Source organism: Phoenix dactylifera, chromosome 1 (assembly GCF_051530095.1).
Source record: "Phoenix dactylifera cultivar Ajwa chromosome 1, Ajwa_hap1_PhDact_Kaust_v1.1, whole genome shotgun sequence".
Classification (NCBI taxonomy): domain Eukaryota; kingdom Viridiplantae; phylum Streptophyta; class Magnoliopsida; order Arecales; family Arecaceae; genus Phoenix; species Phoenix dactylifera.
Window position 1 is genome coordinate 46,601,965 of NC_143190.1, and position 21,540 is coordinate 46,623,504.

Sequence of the window (21,540 nt, forward strand, 5' to 3'; positions counted from 1 at the left end):
GGCTTGGAAGATGAACACAAGTTATGGATGGTCACCCACCCATAAGAGACAAATTTAATAAACGAATTTCCTCCATTAGTTCCTTGATTTCAAGAACATTCTGAACTCATACGAATCTAAAATCGGACTCCTGGTCCTTGCGAATGAGTGAATCCCATGCTACCTAGCGAGCAACTAAGACTAATAGAACTTCTAAGAAAGCTAAAACTAAATTCAACCTCAATTCAACCTTGATTCCTACTCGACCAACCAAAAAAAAAGAGAAAATGAAGACACACTTGATTCCTAATCTATGTTACTGAACCTGGAAATCTAGATGTTCTCCACCATCAACTCAAGTGGCTCGGTAGTGGCCAGAGAGTTGTTTGTGGAGATGTTTTGGAGTCTGACGACATGGATTGGCGAGCTTCAAAGTTGAATTGCAGCGGTAGTTGATATTGGGAGGATGAAGCAGCTATATTGGGCGGCACCAGCTGGTTTCGAAAGGATGAAATGGCTGAACTCCCAAACTGCGGCGATGGCGCCGATACCACACAGTGACGGTAGGATGAATGAACCAAGACGCCAGGCTGCATCGGAGACATCGTATGCAGGAGAAGACCACCGGCGTTGCCGAAACCAGATGAGCAAGCAACATGGCCAGGTTGACGGTGATGAGCAGGTAGTGGCCTGATCTGATGACTGCTACGATAACCCCCCATAGCCTGAGGACCCCCTGGCCTGAGGCTGGATTGAGGAATTAGCACCATGTTGTGGCTCCAGAGATTATTGTAGCCCATGGATGGCATGGAAGGACCAGGCCTCGCCGTTGCTGATGGGCACCCACTCGTAGAAGCGACCGGGGCATCCTTGCCATGGTTGCATGGAGGTGGACGTGGCCGGACCCGACGATCAGCAAATATGTTATCCGAAGAAGGAGATGGCGATCCTTCTTCCTCCACTTCCTGTTCATCCACTTGAAGCTTGCCATCCCTTGACTGATTTGGTGTTGGCTTTAAGTATATTTCACACAAAGCCAGAGCACCAAGCTACAAGAAAAAAAGATTAAAAATAAAATATAAGTCAGAAATGGTATGAAAGTATGTAATTGGATGGTTCAATCCACCATAGAGATGAAGCGCCACATGTTACGGTGGTAGCAAATGCAGGCAAAAATTTTGTCGGAGCGGAATTAGCTATGGATGATGCATTTTATCATGCTCTCTATTGCTGCAGATTGCTTATTTCAACCAAGAAAAGGTCCGAGTGCCTGCTGATGTAGCCTTTCCTCAGATGATTATATGTCATTCAAAAATTTGACACTTGTTTTCACCAAAACAAATTGACACTCACCTTTTAATCGGTGGGAAAGCTGGAATTTTTTTTGAATACGTTCTTGACTGTACAAGTCTTTTCCTTTTAGAGTCTTTAGATTTTTTTCTATTTTTGACTTTTCAGATTTAGCATCTACCAATATAATTATCTTGTAACTTATCTCATAAAGATACTACTTATCTAGTGGCCATATTAATTTATTGCTTATACTGCCATTTATCATAACATAAAGCATGCAGCAAATTGCTCACTAAAGAAGCTAGCTAGGATGTTTAAAGTACTATGTTGTTGATTTTGATAAGTACATAATTATGGTTATCTTGAGCATGTAGGTCATTGGAAGCACAATAAAAGCAAGGAAGAAAGATTTTTTTTTAAACCATGAATGATTTTCCTTGAAATTAAGAAAACCAAAGGATTAAAAGAAATAAAATTTTCTATTATTTTAACAATATAAAAATACTATTTTCTCATTGGTGTGTAATGCATTATTCGACAGATTCTTCTATAAACTGATGCATGATCTTAGAATTAAAATATTTTGTCAACATAATGACACGGACCCTACGGGCATGAATATAAACATTAGCATTCCCACTATGTAGATTCATCATGAAATTATATTAACGAAATGCCATCTAATCTTCGTAGAAATTAAGAGTTGCATGAAGGCTTTCAATAGGTTTACCTCATCCTTGTTTTGGTTGGTAGGAAACCAGAATTCCTTAATAGTGTACTCTTGCATCAGCCATCTTGTTCTTGTTCCATTACGTTGGTGCCCCTCATGGAAGACAAGAGACTTCTTGCGACCAATCTCATTTGCATATTTATTTCTGATGATCGTATCTTTTCCTGAGGCCTTCCAATATCCCCCTTTTGTTCCGCGAGCGGGCATTGTTCCGTTAGGATATTTCTTTTTTCTTGGAGTGAAGAAATATAGATGCTTACCAGGAGGTGTATTACCTATAAAAAATACAAAATTCTTGCTGCAGTTAAAGCACTACCTCCAGCATGCAATAAAAGTGGTAGATAGAATAATTCAAAATAGCTAGCTTTGCAAATTCATGATATATGATGAATATTTTTATTCTGCAAGACAGTCTTTTTTTACTTTTTCAGCCAAATTGTAATTATGTACGCTGGATCTTATAATTTTTTTAAATTATTTTATTCATGGAAAAATTAGATTATAAAATCTATTTTACCTGTGTGACATGTTCAGCAGTTATAATCTACTCTAACTAGAGTGTCACATCTATTTTAACTCCCTAACATATATACATCAATATTGAGGTGCAGATGAGTTCATGTGAAATTAAAGTTCTCTCCTATCACTTAAACTTAAGTCCTTCCTCCAAAATTATTATTTGTTCAAATATTTTTTTTAAAAAAATAGAAAAGTACATTGACCAAATGACTGTTATCCATAATGTCAAAATATACTAGATGTTTCAAAACTTCTCGTTTTTTTCCTCCTAAAACTGCATGTATGTGTTCAAGCCGCCCACCTAGTGTTTATGTTTATTTTTTTAGTTTTGAAAAAAAAATAGCATGCCATATAAACTCAGTGAAACATAGCAAGAAATACTTATACGACAATTATAAAATTTTATATTGCAACATACCAAAAATATAGAGGTCACAACGGTTTCCACAAAAAAAAAAATCATGGTTCAGTAATATTTATATATATAAAATAATTAGAAATAAGCGTATGAAAGAATTAAATAAAAAAGATTTAATTAATATTTATCTTTTCAGGATGGTCTCTACATCAGTTATTTACTTTTTATTTTTCTTTCTTTACTTTTTAGGCGAAAGAACTTGCTAATGACTGAACTATTGCATGACGTAATATGTAATTTTTTTCCTGTAGTAACATCCCTTTCCAAACCAAAAATAAAATTCAGAAACAAGATTTGGAAAAATCGAGTACATAAAAAAAATCCTCTTAAAAGGAAAATTCTTTGTGAAAATTGTTTTACGTTCTATATGAATTTTTTTTTTTTCCTTCTACAACACAACTAGACGAAGTTATTGTAGTGTAATTGAAAAAAAAAAAAAAAAAAAACCCTTCTGAACCGTTTCTTTCTGGATACTCTTTTATCGTCGTATTGAAATCATCACGGTCTTTTGCAGCAAAGGCTAAATTATTACTCAGCCAAAATACGTACGATTTAGAAATAAAGTTTCAAAATTTCAACACAGAGAGAAATAAGTATCTGTTTCAAAAGAAAAACGACCAATGGCTTTCAGGAATTGAACTTAAAAAAAAAATTTCTTTTTTTCGTTTTTTGTTCTACATGCTTTAGATAGAGTTGAGAAACAAATTTAGACCAAACTAGTTTATTAAGATTCTATCCAAGAATAATTAATTATAATCATAACTATAACTATTTCTTTAAAAGAAAACTTTAAGAAGAAAAGGTGCAGAACGAACCTAAAATATCCCTGGGGTGGAAATCGTAGAGGTTCAACTCTTTGATAGCCTGGTTTGGTAGGGGTTGGTTCAACAGCCTGGGCCGAAGGTAGAATTCCACCAGCTCCTTGGGAAAAGGCCTGAAGTGGTGGCCGGGCGCAACGTTTCCAATGCCTTCATCTTCCTCCATCTCTGCTTGCTCTGTGTTTTTCTCTTCTTCTTTGTTTGAAACTTTTCTAGTTTTCTTTTCGCTTCTCTTTCGTTGTTTTTTTTTTCCGCTTGCTCTTCTTTATAGCAGAAGTCTCTCTCTCTCCTTTGCCGAATTAAGAAAGGTCTTCAGATAATCCGAGTTAGACTCGGAATCGAGCATACTGGGAAAATATACAGAAAATTTCCAAACACCGAGGACGGCCCGGCCTGGCTAAGGACGTGAGATCCTGAGACCCGCCCGGCCCGGCCCATCTACGGACGTGAAATCCTCGGGCCCGGCCCGGCTACGGACGGGAAATCCTGAGACCCGCCCGGCCCGTATCTTTCAAGGTCTAGAACTGAACAGGCCCAGGCCTAAGTCCGTCGCTCGTGCGAGAAAGAGAAGTAGAGAACGCACCCGTTGTGACGTCGGAGTCCGATTTGGGGACGATTCGACTGCTTGGTTCTTCTTCCGCCATCGATGTCGGCCGTCGGGGTCGGAGAGTTCGACCGGCCGGGAATGGGTACGAGGCGGCCAGAGAGGAGGTGGGAGGTTTAAGGGCCTCGGTATTGGGAGCTTTGGGTCGCCGGTCATGGCGTCGAACCGGATGGAAGGGGGATCTAGGGAGCGGTCGGCAACGAGACGGGTGGTCATCGGTCGGGGAGAGAGGCGGCGTCGGATCTCAGAGGAGTGGAAGGGGAGGGAGAGGCCAGCTGGGGTCAGGCGCCGCGAGAGAGAGAGGGGAGAAGGAGGAAGAGGAGGAGGATCGGCGGCGGCGTCGCCGGGGCGGTTCGTAGAGGAGGAAATGGGAGGAAAATAAGAGCTCCCGAATCCCTAATGCCCTTTCTCGATTTTTAAAATTAAATTTCATAAATAATAACAAATATAATAATACGACGGCTGAAAACATCAGTATATCCATATTCTCCCGGGTTTTTTTTTTTTTTTTTTGGCAAATACTAATGTGGACACAGATGTTAACGTATCTATATTTATTTTAAATAAATATAATATAAATACAAATATTTAAATAAAATAATTAAATTTTATAGTTATAAATTTAAAAATAAATCAAGTTAATAATATTTGAATATTTTTATTTATTTTTAAAAAATAATATGACTTGTATATAAAATTAAATAGAATTATAAATAAAAATAATCAGATATAACTATATAGTTGTGTCTTCATATCTATATCTCTTTTTTTTTTAACGAATATGGATATATGAATACAGTTATTAATTGGTTACTTAAGTTTGTAATTTTGAGCTAAAAATATTCAAAAATAAAAATAAATTCTAATAAATATTATTTAGTCCATTTCCAACTCTAAATAATATATAATTTATAAAATATAATATATTTATAGGTTGGATTAAAAGATACCAAGGCTTGAAAGTTCATGGCCCGCCTTGACCAGTTGGGATGAAAATCCCAACACAAGATTGGCAAAATTTGGGTCAAGCCAATATTGCCAAACCTGATCATTAGGTTTAAATTGCAAGTTCTCTTAGACGGGTGAGACGTATCCCAATAAATAACTAGACTATCTAGAAGTTTACAATATTGAGAGAATCCAACTTAGACTGGAGTGTGCAAGGAAAGGGATGGATGATGGATAAACAACTGACCTATTACTTTTATCAAAACAAGAAAACCCAACCTATAATCCATATCAAATTTAGGTGATGATTAGGATTGCAGCATAAAATTTTATGCTAGATGTATTGTTGGCTTCCTTATCCTTTTGTTGATTTCAGCTGGGATTTTATCTGAACGTAAGAATAACCTATACATGGATTTTTTTTTTTTCCCTTCTATCCTCCACAAAAATGCACATGTAGAATGAAAAAATATAATCAAAATTTTTAATTGACTATGGTCTAGGGGTGGCAATCTAAATGTATTGGGTTGGATATAGGTTAAGTCAAAAATTTATCAACCCGAACTTAAATTTTTATTAAATGGGTCAAAAATTCAGATCTAAATTTGACCTATTTATTAAATAAGTAACCCTCCTCAATCGGTGTAACCTATTTACTAAATAGGCTGAATTAGGTTAAATGGGTTAAACGAGTTGAGTGGATTTTTAACGAATTAAACAAGCTAAATAGGTTAGGTGGGTCAAATTAAAAAGACAGAAATGAGTTAAATAGGTTTTATGTAGGCTAAAAAAGGTCTTAAACAAATTAAATGGATTGGTCGTGATCCGACTCACTTATTAAATGGGTCAAAATAGGTTAAATACTCAAAGATTTAAACTTAAATTTGACCCATTTGATAAAATGATCTTGGTAGATTAATCTATTTATGAACTAAATCGATTTATATGAAACCCAAACCTACTAACAGTAGGTCGTTTGTAGATCATGTCATAAAATAAACCCCTATTATGATCTCGTATTGGAAATTTATCAAAATAACAACAACAGGAACAACAACAACAATAATAACAATTTCAGTAGCTAAAAAAGAAACCACTTATGTAGGCTACGGACCATCCTTTAGTTGAAGACATACATAACCCACGTTATCCTCTAACAAATTCCATGCATCACAAATCCGTAGACAAGGAAAAAAAGTTTGGTCGGCCGTGAAGGGCACCAATGCTTATGGTGTGTGCTCACCTTTGGATATGTAGTCCAAAGGTAAAGCCTTTAAAATCTAAATTTTGTGAAGAGTGCAAATGCCGGGAAGAGGGGAGAGAGTGGTGGGCATAGCTGTAGCCGATGGCTTTGAAGAAGATGAGGGGAACAGCGGTGAGGATGGAGTCTCCAATTAAAATCATGTTTAATATTAGAAACCGTGTTTGAATGATTTAAATCAGAAATATTTCTCAATGAGTATTCTCGTACTAAGAATAAAGGGAAGAAGTTGATATTTGTTCCTAAAGTAAAAACAATTCGATCTATTCCTGAATAGCTTCCCTCAAAAGCACATCCTCGAACATTTCGTCCGGTTATGCATCAAACCGACGCCTTCTAAGAATGTAGTTGTCGACTGGTATCAATCCTCTCTCTTTCCAATTATGGTTGGTATTATTTGGAAATGAATACATAAAAAAAGAATAGCAGCTTAATTCCTTTTTTGAAAATTAAATATATTATTATCTTTATTTTCTTGACTAAGATCATAAGCAGTATGCACATCTTAACCCCATTACGTACCCACGGGAGAAATTATATCCTACACCGCGTGCACCAATATGGCTGTGCATCACGCCAATCACCATATCTCCTCTTTTGTAGGCCAATCACCATATCTCCTCTTTTATAGGCCAATCACTGAGGTGGCCCAGTGCACAACCATCCTGATGCACGTAGTGTAGGGCATAATTTCTCCATGACTTTGTTTGCTTCACTACCTGCACATGAGCACATGCCTAGCATAGCAGTGCCCATGATAGGGTCACTCAAAAGATTTGATGATAAAAGGTGAAAGCAAAAGGTGGACCTTTCAACAATGTAAGCATGGCCAACTTCCTAAAGAAGAGAGAAAAATAAATAAATAAAACCCTACCTTTTGGTGCAGAGGGGACATGGGTTGCTCTTAAATTTTGCTCGTTAGTTCTCATTTCTGTCTTGTAGTGCTTAGTTTTCACTTTTCAGTCCAAAGTTGCCACCAACTCCTAATTAAGCCAACGAATCCAGACTGACTCCACTTTGTTGAAACATGGTGATATGGACATGAATCCAAGGTGTGATATTTATTGGCACCAAGAATTTCCAGTCGGATCTCTTTATGATATTTTACGTATTTGGTATCACTCTGAGCAGATTATTTTACCATCCGTAGTGGATGTCATGCGCATGCCTCTTCCATGTTGTTGCAATGGTTCTTAGGAGGTTGACCTAATTATACCTAATTGTAGCCACTCAAGTATCTTCTCCCTGTCTTTACCTCTCAAGCTTGGATTCAAGGAATCATCAAGCTTTAAAGTATATAAACTAGATTAAAATCTAAAAGGACAAGGAGACCACCCCTTCTAGGTTTATGTGCTTCAATTGCTAATGCTTTATAGTTTAAGGCCATTCACTCATTCTTCTAATGATTACAAAAGTTAGTAAGACATGTTGATTCCGGTAACAAAGAATGGAACTCAGCATGATAATCCCTGAAAGGTGTGCTACATTATAATTCTCGAGTTTGTTCTGGTTGGAAGGCAAGTAATTCCAATCATTAGCTCTTGAAAGATGAATATTATCTTCGAAACTTAGATGAAGTACGTATTATCCTTCACTAATGTTTCTAACCCCATCCACTATCACCATCATCCAATGCCAAGACCATTATGACCATGCTCTTTTGGCAGCCACAACAAGAACCCATCCTCGCCGACCACCCTCCTTGATTGAGGCATGAAACTTGTGCTTGCTTTACACCTATCCTTTAAATGCATGCACCTTCTTGCCATAGCCATGCTTCTAGTTTCTGCTATTCTCAACCTCTCACCATCTTTAGGTTTAGCTATAAGTTCATGATTTCTCATTTATCTATTTTTCCCTAAGCTTTAGGTTTTAGTAATTATAACTTTTACAAAAAAAGAAAAAAGAGAAAAAGATTCTGCTTCAGTCTCAACCTCAGATCAGAAAGACATGCAGATCTCATTTGTTCTAGAGAAAAAGGTTCGATAATATGGAGAAGATAAGGATGATGTTTGCATGTGCATGCATGCCTGCGCGCGCGCACATATCTCACTACAGAAAAATATATCTTTTTCGGCATTTTTTATGACCTTTACCGATGCTTATAAGCGTTGGTTAAAGCTCGGTCGACGCTAAACAAAGCGTCGCAGAAGCGTCGGCGATATCTGAGTGGAAAAAAATTTTTCCGACGCTTTTGAAAAGCGTCGTAAAAGATCAATTTTTAGCAACGCTTAAAAGCGTCGCTAAAAGCCGACACTTTAGTTTTTATTTTTTTAAAAAAATTATTTTCTTCAGTATCCCCATTCCTTCTTATATCAGAGATCCACCTAGACGTTTGGCTCAGCATCAACGATATCAGCCCCAGCAACATCAACTCTTCGAATTTTTTTCCAAAGACAGGGACAAACACCTAGGCATCAGTAAACAAAATTAAGAAGGAAATCAAGAACTCTAAGAAAGGATAGAACCAAAAATTTCGTAGATCAAGTCAACGAAATCACCTTGCCACCATTCAGACCAGTTGGCACAACAGGCTTTTCACATGCCTTACTCCCAGGCACCGATTTTCTTCAAGAAAACATGTGATAATTAAGGCAAAGGGACAATAACCATGCACATAAAACTTTATTAAAGAAAGAAAAGAAAAAAAAATACCGAGAGGCAGCCATCGAGACCTTTCTTGAACCCTTCCTGCGAATAAAATGCAGAAACCAGAGCTACGACTCTTATAAGACGGTCAATTAAAAAAGAAGAAAAGAGGGACGGAGAAAAACGATATACCTCGATGATTCAAAATCTGATTCACAGGACTCGGCCTTTGTCCTTTCCTTTCCAGAGTATATCTTGAAATATTTCGCCATTACCTGAGGAAAAAAAGAAGAAAAAGATAAAGCAAAAGGGGAAAAAATGATATAATGATCAAAAGATTGCTGAGAGAAAGCACGAGGCAAAAAATAAGAAAAGGAGAAGGAGAAGCAAAATTTGTACTGTTCTTGGAGGGCTTGGGATCTTCAAGGATTCGAGTTCGAGTGGCCATGGCTACTTTGCCCTAGATCACATTAGAAGTGGTGAGAGTGGCGATGGTTTAAGGGTTTCAGGGGAGGGAAGATATTAGGAGGCGATGGATTGATGTCGGCGCTGGAGAGAGGAGAGGAGAAGTTTACAAGAACTAGGGCATCAATTGAGAGGGGGCTGATATTTAAATGGATTTGGTCTTCGACGACGCTTATAAGCATCGTTGTAGGTAGAACCTTTAGACGACACTTTTAAGCGTCGTTGATTTTGAAGCTTTACGGACGCTTTTTAGAAGCGTCAGCAAAGTTTGGCGCTGAGCCAAAATTTTCTAATGCTTCTCTCTAGCGTCGGAAAAAAAGTGTCGAGAAATCTCCTTTTTCTTGTAATGTCTATACGATATATCTAAAATGAGAAAAAAATAAAGAATATTTGTAGAAAATGTGCACAACTAAGGTATTTCATAGAGATATGGTGCATTTTATTAGTGAAATTCTCCATGTAAGTTCCATGACTCACATACATTGCATGTAGCAAATATTAGTTGTAAAATATTTGTTACGAAAAAAAAATCATTATATGGTTTCTAGTGAAAATTATAATGGTGCAAGATTGAATATCATCGGGATTGGATGCCTTCAACATCGTCAATTTTCACTATTTCTAGAAAATAATTTTAACTTTTTCACCATGCACACGTTTGTATATTTGAACGTATATACTTATACCAAACTTTGTTGACTGCTGGAATCTTTACCATGTAATCCAGTTGTAACTTAAAGTGGTACAAGATATTAGCAAGGTAAAGGTCAATGTTGATGGCGGTGACTTGTCGCTGGTAATGTGTTTCATTAGTTGCTCCTCGTAACAATTTTACAAGGAACTCCCTCTGTGATTATTTTGTTTGAGATGTTATCCTACTACTTGAGATCTATGGTTACCAGCCCAACTTTTAATATGGAACCGATTTAATTTAGTTCAGCAGCAAGGTCCGACAGTATGAGTACTTAATTGTAAGGCCATTCGAATTTAATGTAAGCATGGGTTATGTGATTTAGTCCATAGAGCAAAATTTAGCCTAACTATGTGCATGGAAAAAACAAAAAAAAACTAAATGTGCAAGAACAAAATGTAAAATTACAATTAAACAATGAATCAAGTGTTAAAGCTCTCACAAAGAAGAAAATAAAAGAAGCTTCTCAAAGAGCTCTATTTCTCTAGCCATATAAGCTAGCAAATTTTCTACCTCCCATCATATTAAAAGATAAAATTTTCTACCTCTTTCAGAAGTGATTTAGTTATCTGTCTCGTACCATATATTGTTTATAGCCCAAGGAATCAATAACACTAATTAAAATCCCATGATAACGATTCCTTTCCAACTTGGTACCTACCATTACAATAGTTATAATGACTATTATTCATCAAGCTTGCTTAGACTAATGTACTAAAGTAACTTTTACTATAAGTCAACAATCATCCACAGTTATAGTATAAGATGATAATAATAAAAAAATAGACATAAAAATGCAAGGAATCACTTACCATATCACCACTTAGTTCACCAACTCTGTTATGAAAGTCGATGATTGGTTGAGAAATATGCAGAGCCCCGACTAATACCATCTATGCTTGTCGGTTACATTAATTCTTGCATATCACGTTAGATCGATGAATTGAGTACCTAAATAAAAAATAATAATTTTATCTATTAAACTTACAGTTCAATAATTAAAAATAATTCTTAACTGATTCAAAGATTTATTTTTATGCATGGAAGCTGAAAATGTAGGAATTTTAAGCAACTAATACGAATAGTTAGTGACAACTATTATTTCAATTATGCAAAGGCTATAATATTGAAATTGCGGTCAAATAATAATGGTTATGTCACATCCTTTATTTATAAATAATATAAGTCATTATCTTAAACCATGCTTTGATTGCACTGCAATAAAAGGTTTTGGAGGCGATTTCAAAGACTATAAACTCGGACGCCGACATCCGTTGCCCTCCGAAACCCCGGGAAGAACGCCACGAGTCCGCGGCCCCACGCGTTCGCGCCTCACGGATTCGTTTCGCTTTCACACCGCTAACGACGCTGAAAACCCACGGTGACCAAAACGACCCCCGGATGGGTTCCCTTAATTACCCCTGCAGCCATGGCCTTACCACCCCCTTCCCCAAGTTTCCAACCCAGTTTTTAGTTGGACCAAATCCACTGATGGACCATTTCAACTGTGAACCAACACACATAAAATAAATATATATTACTTTATTTTTTTTCTTCTATTTATTTTTTTATCCGTATTTATGGGTGTTGGTTCGTGGTTGTTAGAAGTGATGCTATCAATAATTTTTTCAAATTTACGACAATGTTGGAGCATGTGAGATAGATATACTTTTTATTTTAATCCATATGTTTCTTCGATAGCCAATTATTTGGTAGGGTATGTGAGGGCTCTTTGTTTATTTTTTTTTTATTCGTTTTGTTATAAAAGTATGAACAATTAGATTTTTACTTAAATATAAAATAGGATCGTTGAACTATTAATTTGAATAATATACATGTTTATAAAATAGTATCTAATCTTTTATTACCTTTTAATTCTCTAATAAATTTTTAACTATTTTATTAAAAAATATTACTTCATGAAAAACTTAAAATGCAATATATGTTAAAATATTATGTTGATATGATATATATGTTAGGATGTATGCATGTATTTTTAATAATTTTCAAAACTATAAATTTATTAAAGTTATTACGCTAAATCTGTTTTACAAAAGTCCATATAAATGTACTTCAATGCACGGTATTTAGGTATGAGGATTGCTAGGTTAATGCTATGTAGTAAGGCCAAAATATGCCGGTTTTGTATGCATGCTTATATGTTTTTTATTTTATATAGTAAATTTCTGATAATTCTATTCTAATTATTAATTAAAATAAAGAATTTAGTAGAGTATATTTATGAAAGGTTAGAATTGTTGGAGATTCTGCAAGTGGGCCTTGCCCTCTCGTCTTAAAAAAAAAATAGTTACATATAGATAATGAAATCAAATAGGTCACAATAAGATATGACGTAATTTGCGAGAATTCCCATGCCAAACATCTAGTCAAATAATAGCCGTTATTTTACCTTTTTTATATCTATCCAAACAAAACAGTATTATTTTATTTTAAATTTTTTTGGAAATGGGAAGATATATTTATTTTATAAATAATAACATCCATCCAAAAATTTATGTATGTGTATATGTATGCATTTATATCTTCACTTAACAGCCAACAACCATTTAACCGATAAAGTATGTGCTGGCCATCGAGGTGGTAGCCCAATGGGAGCGTAGCTTTACTTCCAACCAAGTAGTTCCGAGTTCGAAACGCACGGGCGTCGATTAAATTATAGAGACCAGATGCTCTTTGCTCGGACGCGGGGTCTGAAAGGACGTATCGCTCTATTAGCAGCCTCGGTGGTGACAGATGTGACGTACTCACACGTCGTATTCGTGCCAGAGCCTAGAGGGATAACCGAGCCGGGCCCACGGGTGGAGAGGATATGAGTAAAACCGGCCGAGGTGCCCAATACACGATTATTTCTGTCCGCATCGAATATTCTCCCGATAGGATGGGGGCAGTGGGGGATGCTACCCCCTTCCCCTTTTTTTTTTTAAGAAAAAAATAAAAATAAAATATAGTATGCGCTGAACTTATTGCACAAATTAAAATAAAAATAATTTCCATCATAATAATTCATCATGCTTTCATGGGATGCCAGTTTTCTTCGAGTCCTTTCTTGCGTTCCCACTTTCAGTGGTATTTCTGTATATACCTTAAAATAGGAGGGTCAATTCAAATCAAAAAATAAGTTCATCGAATCCGACAAAGGAGCCGCTCCGCCCCGTTTCAGTCACGCCTTTTCGATGCGCGCAGCGATACATAGACACCATCTTTTCCACAATATATATTTTTCTATGAATTTATATTCCCAGAAAAAATTAGTTTATAATATAAACAAAAATATTAGAAGTGCATTTATCAAATCCTGGCCCACCTCCTCGCCATCCCGGCGATCCCACTGCTCACCGTCCATGTGAACCACCTCCCTCTCTGCCGCTCCCGCTATAAATACCCCTTCGCAGCTCTCCCGGCTATCTCTTCCTCGAAGCCGAGGATAGTGGGAACGAAACCCTAGAATTTCTCGTAAGGTTGCTCTTCTTGATGGCCTCCCTTTGGTGGCGTTTGATGCGCTGAGGTGCCGCCGATGGAGATCGCCGCCGCCGGATGGCTCGCCGTCTTTTTCTTCCTTCTCATCGTGGCCTGCCCTCCGGCGGTGGTCGCCGAGGGTTCTCCAGCTCTCGTCGGAGGAGAGGAGGTCCCCAGGGGGTTTATACTAGGTTGGTTGTTGTGTGATTGCTTCTCTTGATTTGTTTTGCTCAAAGCTTGTTTCCTGGGTAGATTTCTTTGTCGAGATTGGGGAGTTGGAATTCGACCGAATCGGGACTCTTCCCAGTTGGAACGGGTGGTGTTGCTCGGCCATAGAGGATTTACAGTAGTGGAGCAGTTCTTTTTCAGAATTTTGTTGAGGATTTTAGTGATTTAAGGAGTTCCAAAGTGATGTTCTTGTCTTTATTTGTTCAGAGGAGCTTTATTTTCTTTTTTAGTCGGTCTTGGTGGTTAGTCATGCGGTTCCTTATTTGAAGTTCTTGTCTTGTTTGTTTGATGAAAGGGGGACAGAATTTGGCGCCATGGGCGAACGGACTCTTGAAATTTTCTCCCGTGGCATCAGGTCCTTCTGCTTCGGCTCCTGATGCAAAATTCCCGCTGGTTTTGGCAGAGAAAAGGACGAGGAGGCCGGATGTACTGCGCAAGTTCAGGCTGTATCGAGGGGGTTGGGACATTACCAACAAGCACTATTGGGCGGTAAGTTATCCGAATTCTTTCTTTTGATTCTTTTCTGATATGGTCTGTTTAATTGCAAGAGAGACAGAGAGGAAGTGTTGCACTTCTTATGAGGATTTAAAGTAGATTTTGGGTCTTGATATTACGAAGTTTTGATTTGTATGTACAGTTACTTTCCGTGATGGAGTGTTTGCTATCTGTTCAAGAACATTCATTTCCTTAATACCGAACTAGTCCTTATTCAAAAAGGTTAAAAACTGAAAGGTCTCTGTAGTTATCATTTGACTTTGCAGGAACAACCAAGAACTTGCTTTTGCAGGAACAAGGTTAAAAACTCGCTCTAGCTCACTGCTGTTGTCATGAAAGCGAACTTGCTTTTGGACATTAAGGATCGTTAAATATCTTCATACCTGGTTGTTGGCTAGTACTGTCACCAGATTTTATGTCTATGTTTTTAGTGGATGACACTAACTGGCCATGGACTGAACGAAAATAATAAAATACATCATTTATTCAAGACAAAAAAAGTAATAATCACTCCATGTAAGTTGCACGGTGGATTTCATGAATTGTCATGATAATTCATGTTAAACCGCTCGGTTTAAACTACATTGACCTTATTTCTTTTGTGCTTGATGTTGATTGTGTGAGCTGGTACTATGCCAAGTTGCTTTTTGTGTAATGTCTGTTTTCTTGTATTCAATAACTAGGTCGTTAAAAATGTCAAAGTGCCATACAATAATCTCCAAGCTAGAAGTTTTTTGATCGCCAATCATCAAAAGAACATCAAGCATCGAAATTACCACAAGAATAGTCAAATATTGGACCGTTTTCTTTTGTGCTTGACAACTAGATTGCATGAGCAACTGGGTTTTTAAAAAATGTTAAGTCTGGAAATTACAGTAAGAATCGACAAAACATGTGCATCAGTCTTCCTCTGTTGATAGATGTTATAGCGTGAAAGGCAATACTTTGAACAAATGATGGGGAGGGAGGGGAGGGATGATATGAGATTTGATTTATTAGACGTCTTACAGATACTATGAGAGAAGTTGAAAATGGCTGCATGTACATAACTTAGTAGGAATGAAAAGTAATCTATGCACCAGATCCATTGTCTCTTTAAAATTAGATGATCTGGTAAACAATGATAAAAATGAAGGGGAGGAAAACTAACTGGATAATCATTTAACTTTACAAGAGATGATAAAGCAATAATATCATTATCTTAATTTTTACCATTTAAAAAACTGCTATATTTATTTAGGTATGTATTAAGTTGAGAATTTCTTGAGATTGTGGAGTTGTTTTGGGGTCTCATTAGCAGATTGCTTTCTATCAGGTTGCTCGCTCTCTCTCTCTCTCTCTCTCTCTCTCTCTCTCTCTCTCTCTCACACACACACACACACACATATTTAAGGGATATGTTTTTTGCATTTGATTTTGTTTTTTTATTTTATTTAGTCAAGGCAATTTTGTCTATGTTTGGCTTATTTCAATATAAGCTGGGGCTAAGTTCAAGTCTATGTTTAGATGATCCTTGATTTCATGAATAAGAATCAGAATGGGGTTCTGCCACTTTTTAAAAAAGTGTATAAAACATTAAGTGTTTGTATATATATGTGCTTTTGTAAGATATTTGATATATGTGTACAGTATTTTTATATATGCATGTCCACTTAAGATGTGCATGCCATCTATTCATGTTTAAGCATAAGCTTTTCAATATGTGCCAGCGTATACATGATTCAATATACATACATATACCTTTAGCATATTACATATGATAACATGCACTGATCTCATGCTCCCATGCAGTCATTATGCCTTGTCCAAATATTTCTTGTGATAGAGATATAGCTGAAACCATGCATATAATCAGATCATATAGGATTTCAGGGAATAGATTAATGAATGGTCTAGAAATGCGAGCACTTTCAATGGTAGATTTATAGTTTATAAGCACTCAGTTCCAATGAATTTTTGTTCAAGTATATTTTTATGGCCTGTTTGACATAATCAATGGATTTAAAATTTGCATGCCTTATTATGCATTCTAACATACTGGCACTATTTATACCATTTATTTTTCGCATTCGCTTGATGCATAGTTAAGTGACTTCTAGAATACATGTTTTTTGATTTATATGTGTTAGATGCTGTGGATCATTGGCATGACATGGGACATTGATATTGCACTGGTTTTACTGAGACCTTGATACTACAGAGCTTAGCCTCTCTCTCTCTCTCTCTCTCTCTCTCTCTCTCTACCCCTCTCTCTGTGTATGCATTCGTCTTACGTGTGTGTCCCATGCTCATGCACAATTTGCGTGTTAAGCAATCTGGATACTCTGAAGCTCAAATCATTTTTACAGAAATTTAGTTTGAAGATGGATACCATTCTTTTTGCTTACTTTTGATTGTTCTTGCAGTCTGTTGGATTTACAGGAGCTGCAGGATTCGTTCTTGCATTACTTTGGTTCATTTCCTTTGGGTTGGCTTTCGGTGCACATCACTGTTGTAGGTGGAGAAGGGGCATCAAGGAGAGAGAACCATTCCGCTCACAATGGATTTGCCTTATATTGTTAACAGTCTTCACATGTGCAGCATCGTAATTCTCTGAACCCCTATAAACATCTACTTCTATTCCAAAAGTTCTTCTCACATGTATCACATCATCGAAAAATTTTACTGGACATCCAATGGCAGTGGAGCCTATAATATTAGCCAGAGATGTCATAAGGCACTTGTCACATTGTTTTGCTCTTCATTCTTTGCTAATCTTATCGATGATCTTTCTGTGATTCTTATTGAACTTATATGCCATACATGACTGTATATAATGATTGACTGAAACTTTAATTTGAAACAGTCTAAATTGGAAAAGGGAAAAAAATCTTTTCAAATTGATTTTGGGGCTGGCTGTTCTTCTTTTTTACCTGCATTTTGCATCTATCCCGATGTAACTATCTAAAGAGTTGCAACTTGGGCTGTCTAGGCTCATGCAGTCACTAAGCCAACTTGGCTGCTGGCCCTGCCATACCTGGGTAAGCTCATTTTCACTTTGTTGTAAACTGGACCTGCATGAGGCCCCCACTACTATGGGGTACGGGAAGGTCAAATGTATGTAGCCTTACACCCTTGTACACAGAGATTGTTTCCATGTTTTGAACCTGGGACACCCATGTTACAATGGAATAACCTTACTGTTGTTTCATGTTTTGTCAAAATTTACTTTATTTCTGCTCCGCCCACATTGTGTGTTAGTACTGATTTTCACCCATAAAAGTCGTGATGATCAACCAATAAAGCCTCTGTTGTGCATATACTATTAATTATAAAATGTATCAAAATTGTGCTTAGTTTATTTAATTACAAAATCTCAAAATGTCATTTTGACAAAAAGAAATTTCAAAAAATATAGGTCAACCTTACCTACAGAACCTAATATCAGATCCAATGCTTAATTTAGCATCAGAAGAGCCCAACATATTGGTGAGGCTAAAAGAGCATGAAATAACTAAACAAAAAAGTTTTGATAAGATCTGGACAATCATAATCAGAAATTGAATTAAGTTTGTATATGGAATATGAGCCACGCTTTTTAGCATTTTTGAAATCTTAAGTTTTCTATTTTTATATTAACTTTGTATGATATAAATGGTTGAAGCCAATTTCTTTGATCTTCTAACTTAGTTTGTGCTTGAATTTTTTTCTGTGTTTAATTTTACCAGGACTGGATGCATTCTTCTCTCAGTGGGACAGGATGAATTCCATGGTGAAGGACTGGATACTTTGGGCTTTGTTGTGAATCAATCAGATTTCACTGTCCAGGTCCTCAAGAATGTCACAGATTTTCTATCACTTGCCAAGACTATTAATGTGGACCAGCTCTATCTGCCATCAGATGTCCAGCAAAAAATAGACCAGTTGATTGTAGATCTAAATGATGCAGCTAGTGTGCTATCAGAGAAAACAACTGAAAATTCTAGCAAAATAAGAGAACTTTTTAATGACATGTATGATTCTATAATTTCTGCTGGTTGTGTGATCCATCTTGCTTTTATAACATGTTAAAATTTCATATCTGCCTTCTTTTTCTCTTGTGCCAGGAGGAGTACATTAATTGTGCTAGCAGCAGGGATGCTATTTTTGGCCATACTTGGTTTTTGTAAGTACTCTAATATTCCTTTGAAGTAAACACATATTTCTTTATATTTAGTGTTTCAATTTCATTGCATCTCTATATGCTTGTGTAACTTGTAATTTTGATTTGGTGCTTCTCTGTCATAATGTATATATTGGCTTGTTTTTGTTGCAGTACTTTCAGTTCTTGGGTGCAAAAATGCAACCTACGTGTAAGTTCTGGCCTGCATTTTGCATATTTCTGGATGTTGATGCATTTTTCATGACCTAGCTTTTATTTGTGGTGTTGTTTCAGCTTTATTATGAGTGGGTGGCTTCTTGTAGCAGTTACCTTCATTCTCTGTGGAATTTTTGTCATCGTCGACAAGTAAGAACCAAACTATGGGAATTCACATTTTATTCATTTTCAAAAATTTAATATTAGCCAGAGAAAAAAGCCCATGCCTTGTGGGTGTGATAGAGCATTATATAATTTCATATGCATAAATTGAAATGCTGTTTGCATTTTAGCTGTTTAATAGTTGATGCTCAAATACTGTTTTTGCTATGCAAATGAGTTTGCTTGCATGCTTCACCGACTATTTCATATCTAATGCTCTCAAGGAACTGAGGCTCATTTTTTATCCCTTGATAGGGAGGGGAAAAGGTGATGATAGCGGAGTCTTTCTAATCACATTCTTCATTCCTTGAGGCACTATTCATGCATCTGACCACAAGTGGTTAATTTGCGGCAATCCACATTCGTTGATGGCCTGCATGCATTACACATGCTTGGATATTGAGTTGCACATGTAACAGCCAATCATCTTATTGAGTTGCACATGTAACAGCAATCTTCTTATTTCAAAATTTTGACATCCGGCATGGGGAAACCTCTATGGTTAAATTTATAATCTGACAAATCTACTGTCAATGTGCTTCCCTGCTTCCTAAACCCGTGTTTGGAACAAAGGGGAGAGAAGTCAATAATATGTACAGTATCAATTTCTTTTTACCTATAATAATTTTCATAAAGTGCATGTGGCAAGTTGTGTGCGCACGCTCCAAGGCGCCTCGTTGGCAAGTATCATCCACATTTTTTAAATGTCAAACTTTTGCTCATCAAGGGGAAAGTTTAGAAATGTGGAGGGGTGCTGCCAATATCAATTAGTCAAATATTGTGCGCTCAGTGCGCATATACATGTGTCATAATAAAAAACATGAAGCTTGGCAAAAAGGTGATGCACATTATTAGGCTGCAGTTTCCTAGCACCACCTGCAGCAAGTCCTGTTAATAGAATTGGCATGTCTCTCCTTGTGCTAATGTGGACACAGTTTTTGGTTAGATGCTTGATATGTGTTCCTTAATTACTTCGAGATAATATACATGCACCTTAAGAGGAATTACCATGTTGTTTGTCTCAGTGCTGTAGGGGACACCTGCACTGCAATGGATGAATGGGTTCACAATCCACAGGCCGAGACAGCTCTAAGCAACATCCTTCCATGCGTTGATGAGCAGATGACAAATCTGACACTTCATCAGAGTAAAGAAGTCATCGTCCAGATTGTAAACGTAGTCAACAAAGCAATATCATCTATTGCAAACTCAGATCACGCATCTCCGGATGATAGTTATTTCTACAACCAGTCTGGTCCCCTTATGCCATATCTTTGCTCTCCTTATGACACTCAGCTGCATGACAGACAATGTGAACCTGAAGAGGTGCCATTTGTGAATGCTTCAATGGTGCGTATAGAAATTACCTTGTTAGGATGCTTTTGCGTTTAATGTTTATATTGAAAACGAGAAAAGAAAACAACCATCATTTTAATCTGTGCCGAAAGTAGTTCTTCTGTCCTTTCAATCTGCCAATTCTCTTGGATACCATCATGGTGTCTTTTTTTTATTATTATTATTTCGCCACCAGTTTGACATTAAGATGAATAATTATTGCTCGATCCTGTACTGAACTTGCCATGTTTTACAATTTCAGGTTTGGCAGAAGTACGTATGTGTTGTCTCAGATTCAGGTCTATGCATCACTCCTGGCAGGGTGACAACAAAGATATACGGCGAGCTGGTGGCGGCTGTAAATGTGAGCTATGCCCTTGAGCACTACACCCCGTTTTTGCTCAGCCTTCAAGACTGCAAGTTTGTGCGTGAGACTTTCAGCTCCATTACCACCCTCTACTGCCCCCGTCTGAAGCTTGACCTCCGGCTGGTTAATGCTGGACTGGGCTTGATCTCCACCGGGATCTTGCTCTGCCTCGTTCTGTGGATATTCTATGCAAACCGCCCCCAAAGGGAGGAGGTGTTTGCGAAGCCATCTCAAGTGAGGATTGCTGCGGGCAGTGACATTCCTAGGCAAAGCAGAGAAGCACCTATATAGTTCGTGTATACGCTTGCCCCCCTATCAATGTAAGGCCCAATACCTAGTTGCTTAGCAGGAGAATCCAAGCGGGGAAAAGCATCGTTTGGGGTGAATATGCAGAGCCGTGAATGTTCGGCTGTTAAATCTGCAGGAACCGTAGCCTTGGGCTTCCTTATGATGGTTTGAGAGCAATGAGCAATGGGCAAGTTGATCTATGGTTTGTTTCTTGAGTACAAAAATTATATCGGGTGAGCACTAGAGAAAAAAATATGGGATGGCGTCTCTTTTTTTGCCCCATCTTAAAAAAAAAAAGAGATCTTACGGATTCTGTGATTACAAAAAAATCTTAAAAAAAAAACTCACGTGGCATCCTTTTTATTTCTCGTTTTTAAAACATGCTTTTTATTGGTATGTATCATATGATCATGTGGTATACATCAAATAAATTAATTATAGAGCAAGCTAATATATATATATAGATAGATAGATAGATAGGTAAATTGATATTACCGGTATATATTATATGGTTATATAATACATATCAAACAAATT

At 37.0% G+C, this 21,540-nt stretch overlaps 2 protein-coding genes across 5 annotated transcripts in view; one reads left to right on the forward strand and one right to left on the reverse strand.

Moving 5' to 3' along the window:
- The window catches only part of LOC103723479 (uncharacterized), a 50,175-nt gene extending 45,434 nt beyond the window's left edge, over window positions 1-4,741 (reverse strand). For 2 of the 4 annotated variants that reach the window (XM_089924633.1, XM_089924635.1), the window contains exons 1-2: window positions 3,755-4,295; window positions 2,003-2,277 (exon numbers count right to left, since the gene is read on the reverse strand). The gene's annotated coding sequence lies outside the window, so the exon portion shown is untranslated. Of the gene's footprint in view, window positions 1-2,002; window positions 2,278-3,754; window positions 4,306-4,340 lie in introns of those variants that run through there. The other 2 variants (XM_089924634.1, XM_089924637.1) reach the window with 2 other exon arrangements.
- Window positions 4,742-13,552: 8,811 nt separating this feature from the next.
- Window positions 13,553-21,203, forward strand: LOC103705603 (uncharacterized). The gene is made up of 9 exons (XM_008789381.6): window positions 13,553-13,983; window positions 14,316-14,509; window positions 16,921-17,099; window positions 18,223-18,507; window positions 18,601-18,659; window positions 18,810-18,846; window positions 18,930-19,001; window positions 20,039-20,363; window positions 20,611-21,203. The coding sequence occupies exons 1-9, from the start codon at window positions 13,851-13,853 to the stop codon at window positions 21,004-21,006; spliced, it is 1,680 nt and encodes a 559-aa protein (XP_008787603.3). The 5' UTR covers window positions 13,553-13,850; the 3' UTR covers window positions 21,007-21,203.
- Window positions 21,204-21,540: the final 337 nt, after the last annotated feature.

What these genes read in the sequence shown, in the direction of transcription:
- LOC103705603 (XM_008789381.6), top strand. Translation starts at nt 13,851, where the DNA reads ATGGAGATCGCCGCCGCCGGATGGCTCGCCGTCTTTTTCTTCCTTCTC. An exon ending in CCAACAAGCACTATTGGGCG is followed by an intron (nt 14,510 to 16,920) that starts GTAAGTTATCCG and finishes TTGTTCTTGCAG; the next exon opens with TCTGTTGGATTTACAGGAGC. An exon ending in TGCAAAAATGCAACCTACGT is followed by an intron (nt 18,847 to 18,929) that starts GTAAGTTCTGGC and finishes GTGTTGTTTCAG; the next exon opens with CTTTATTATGAGTGGGTGGC.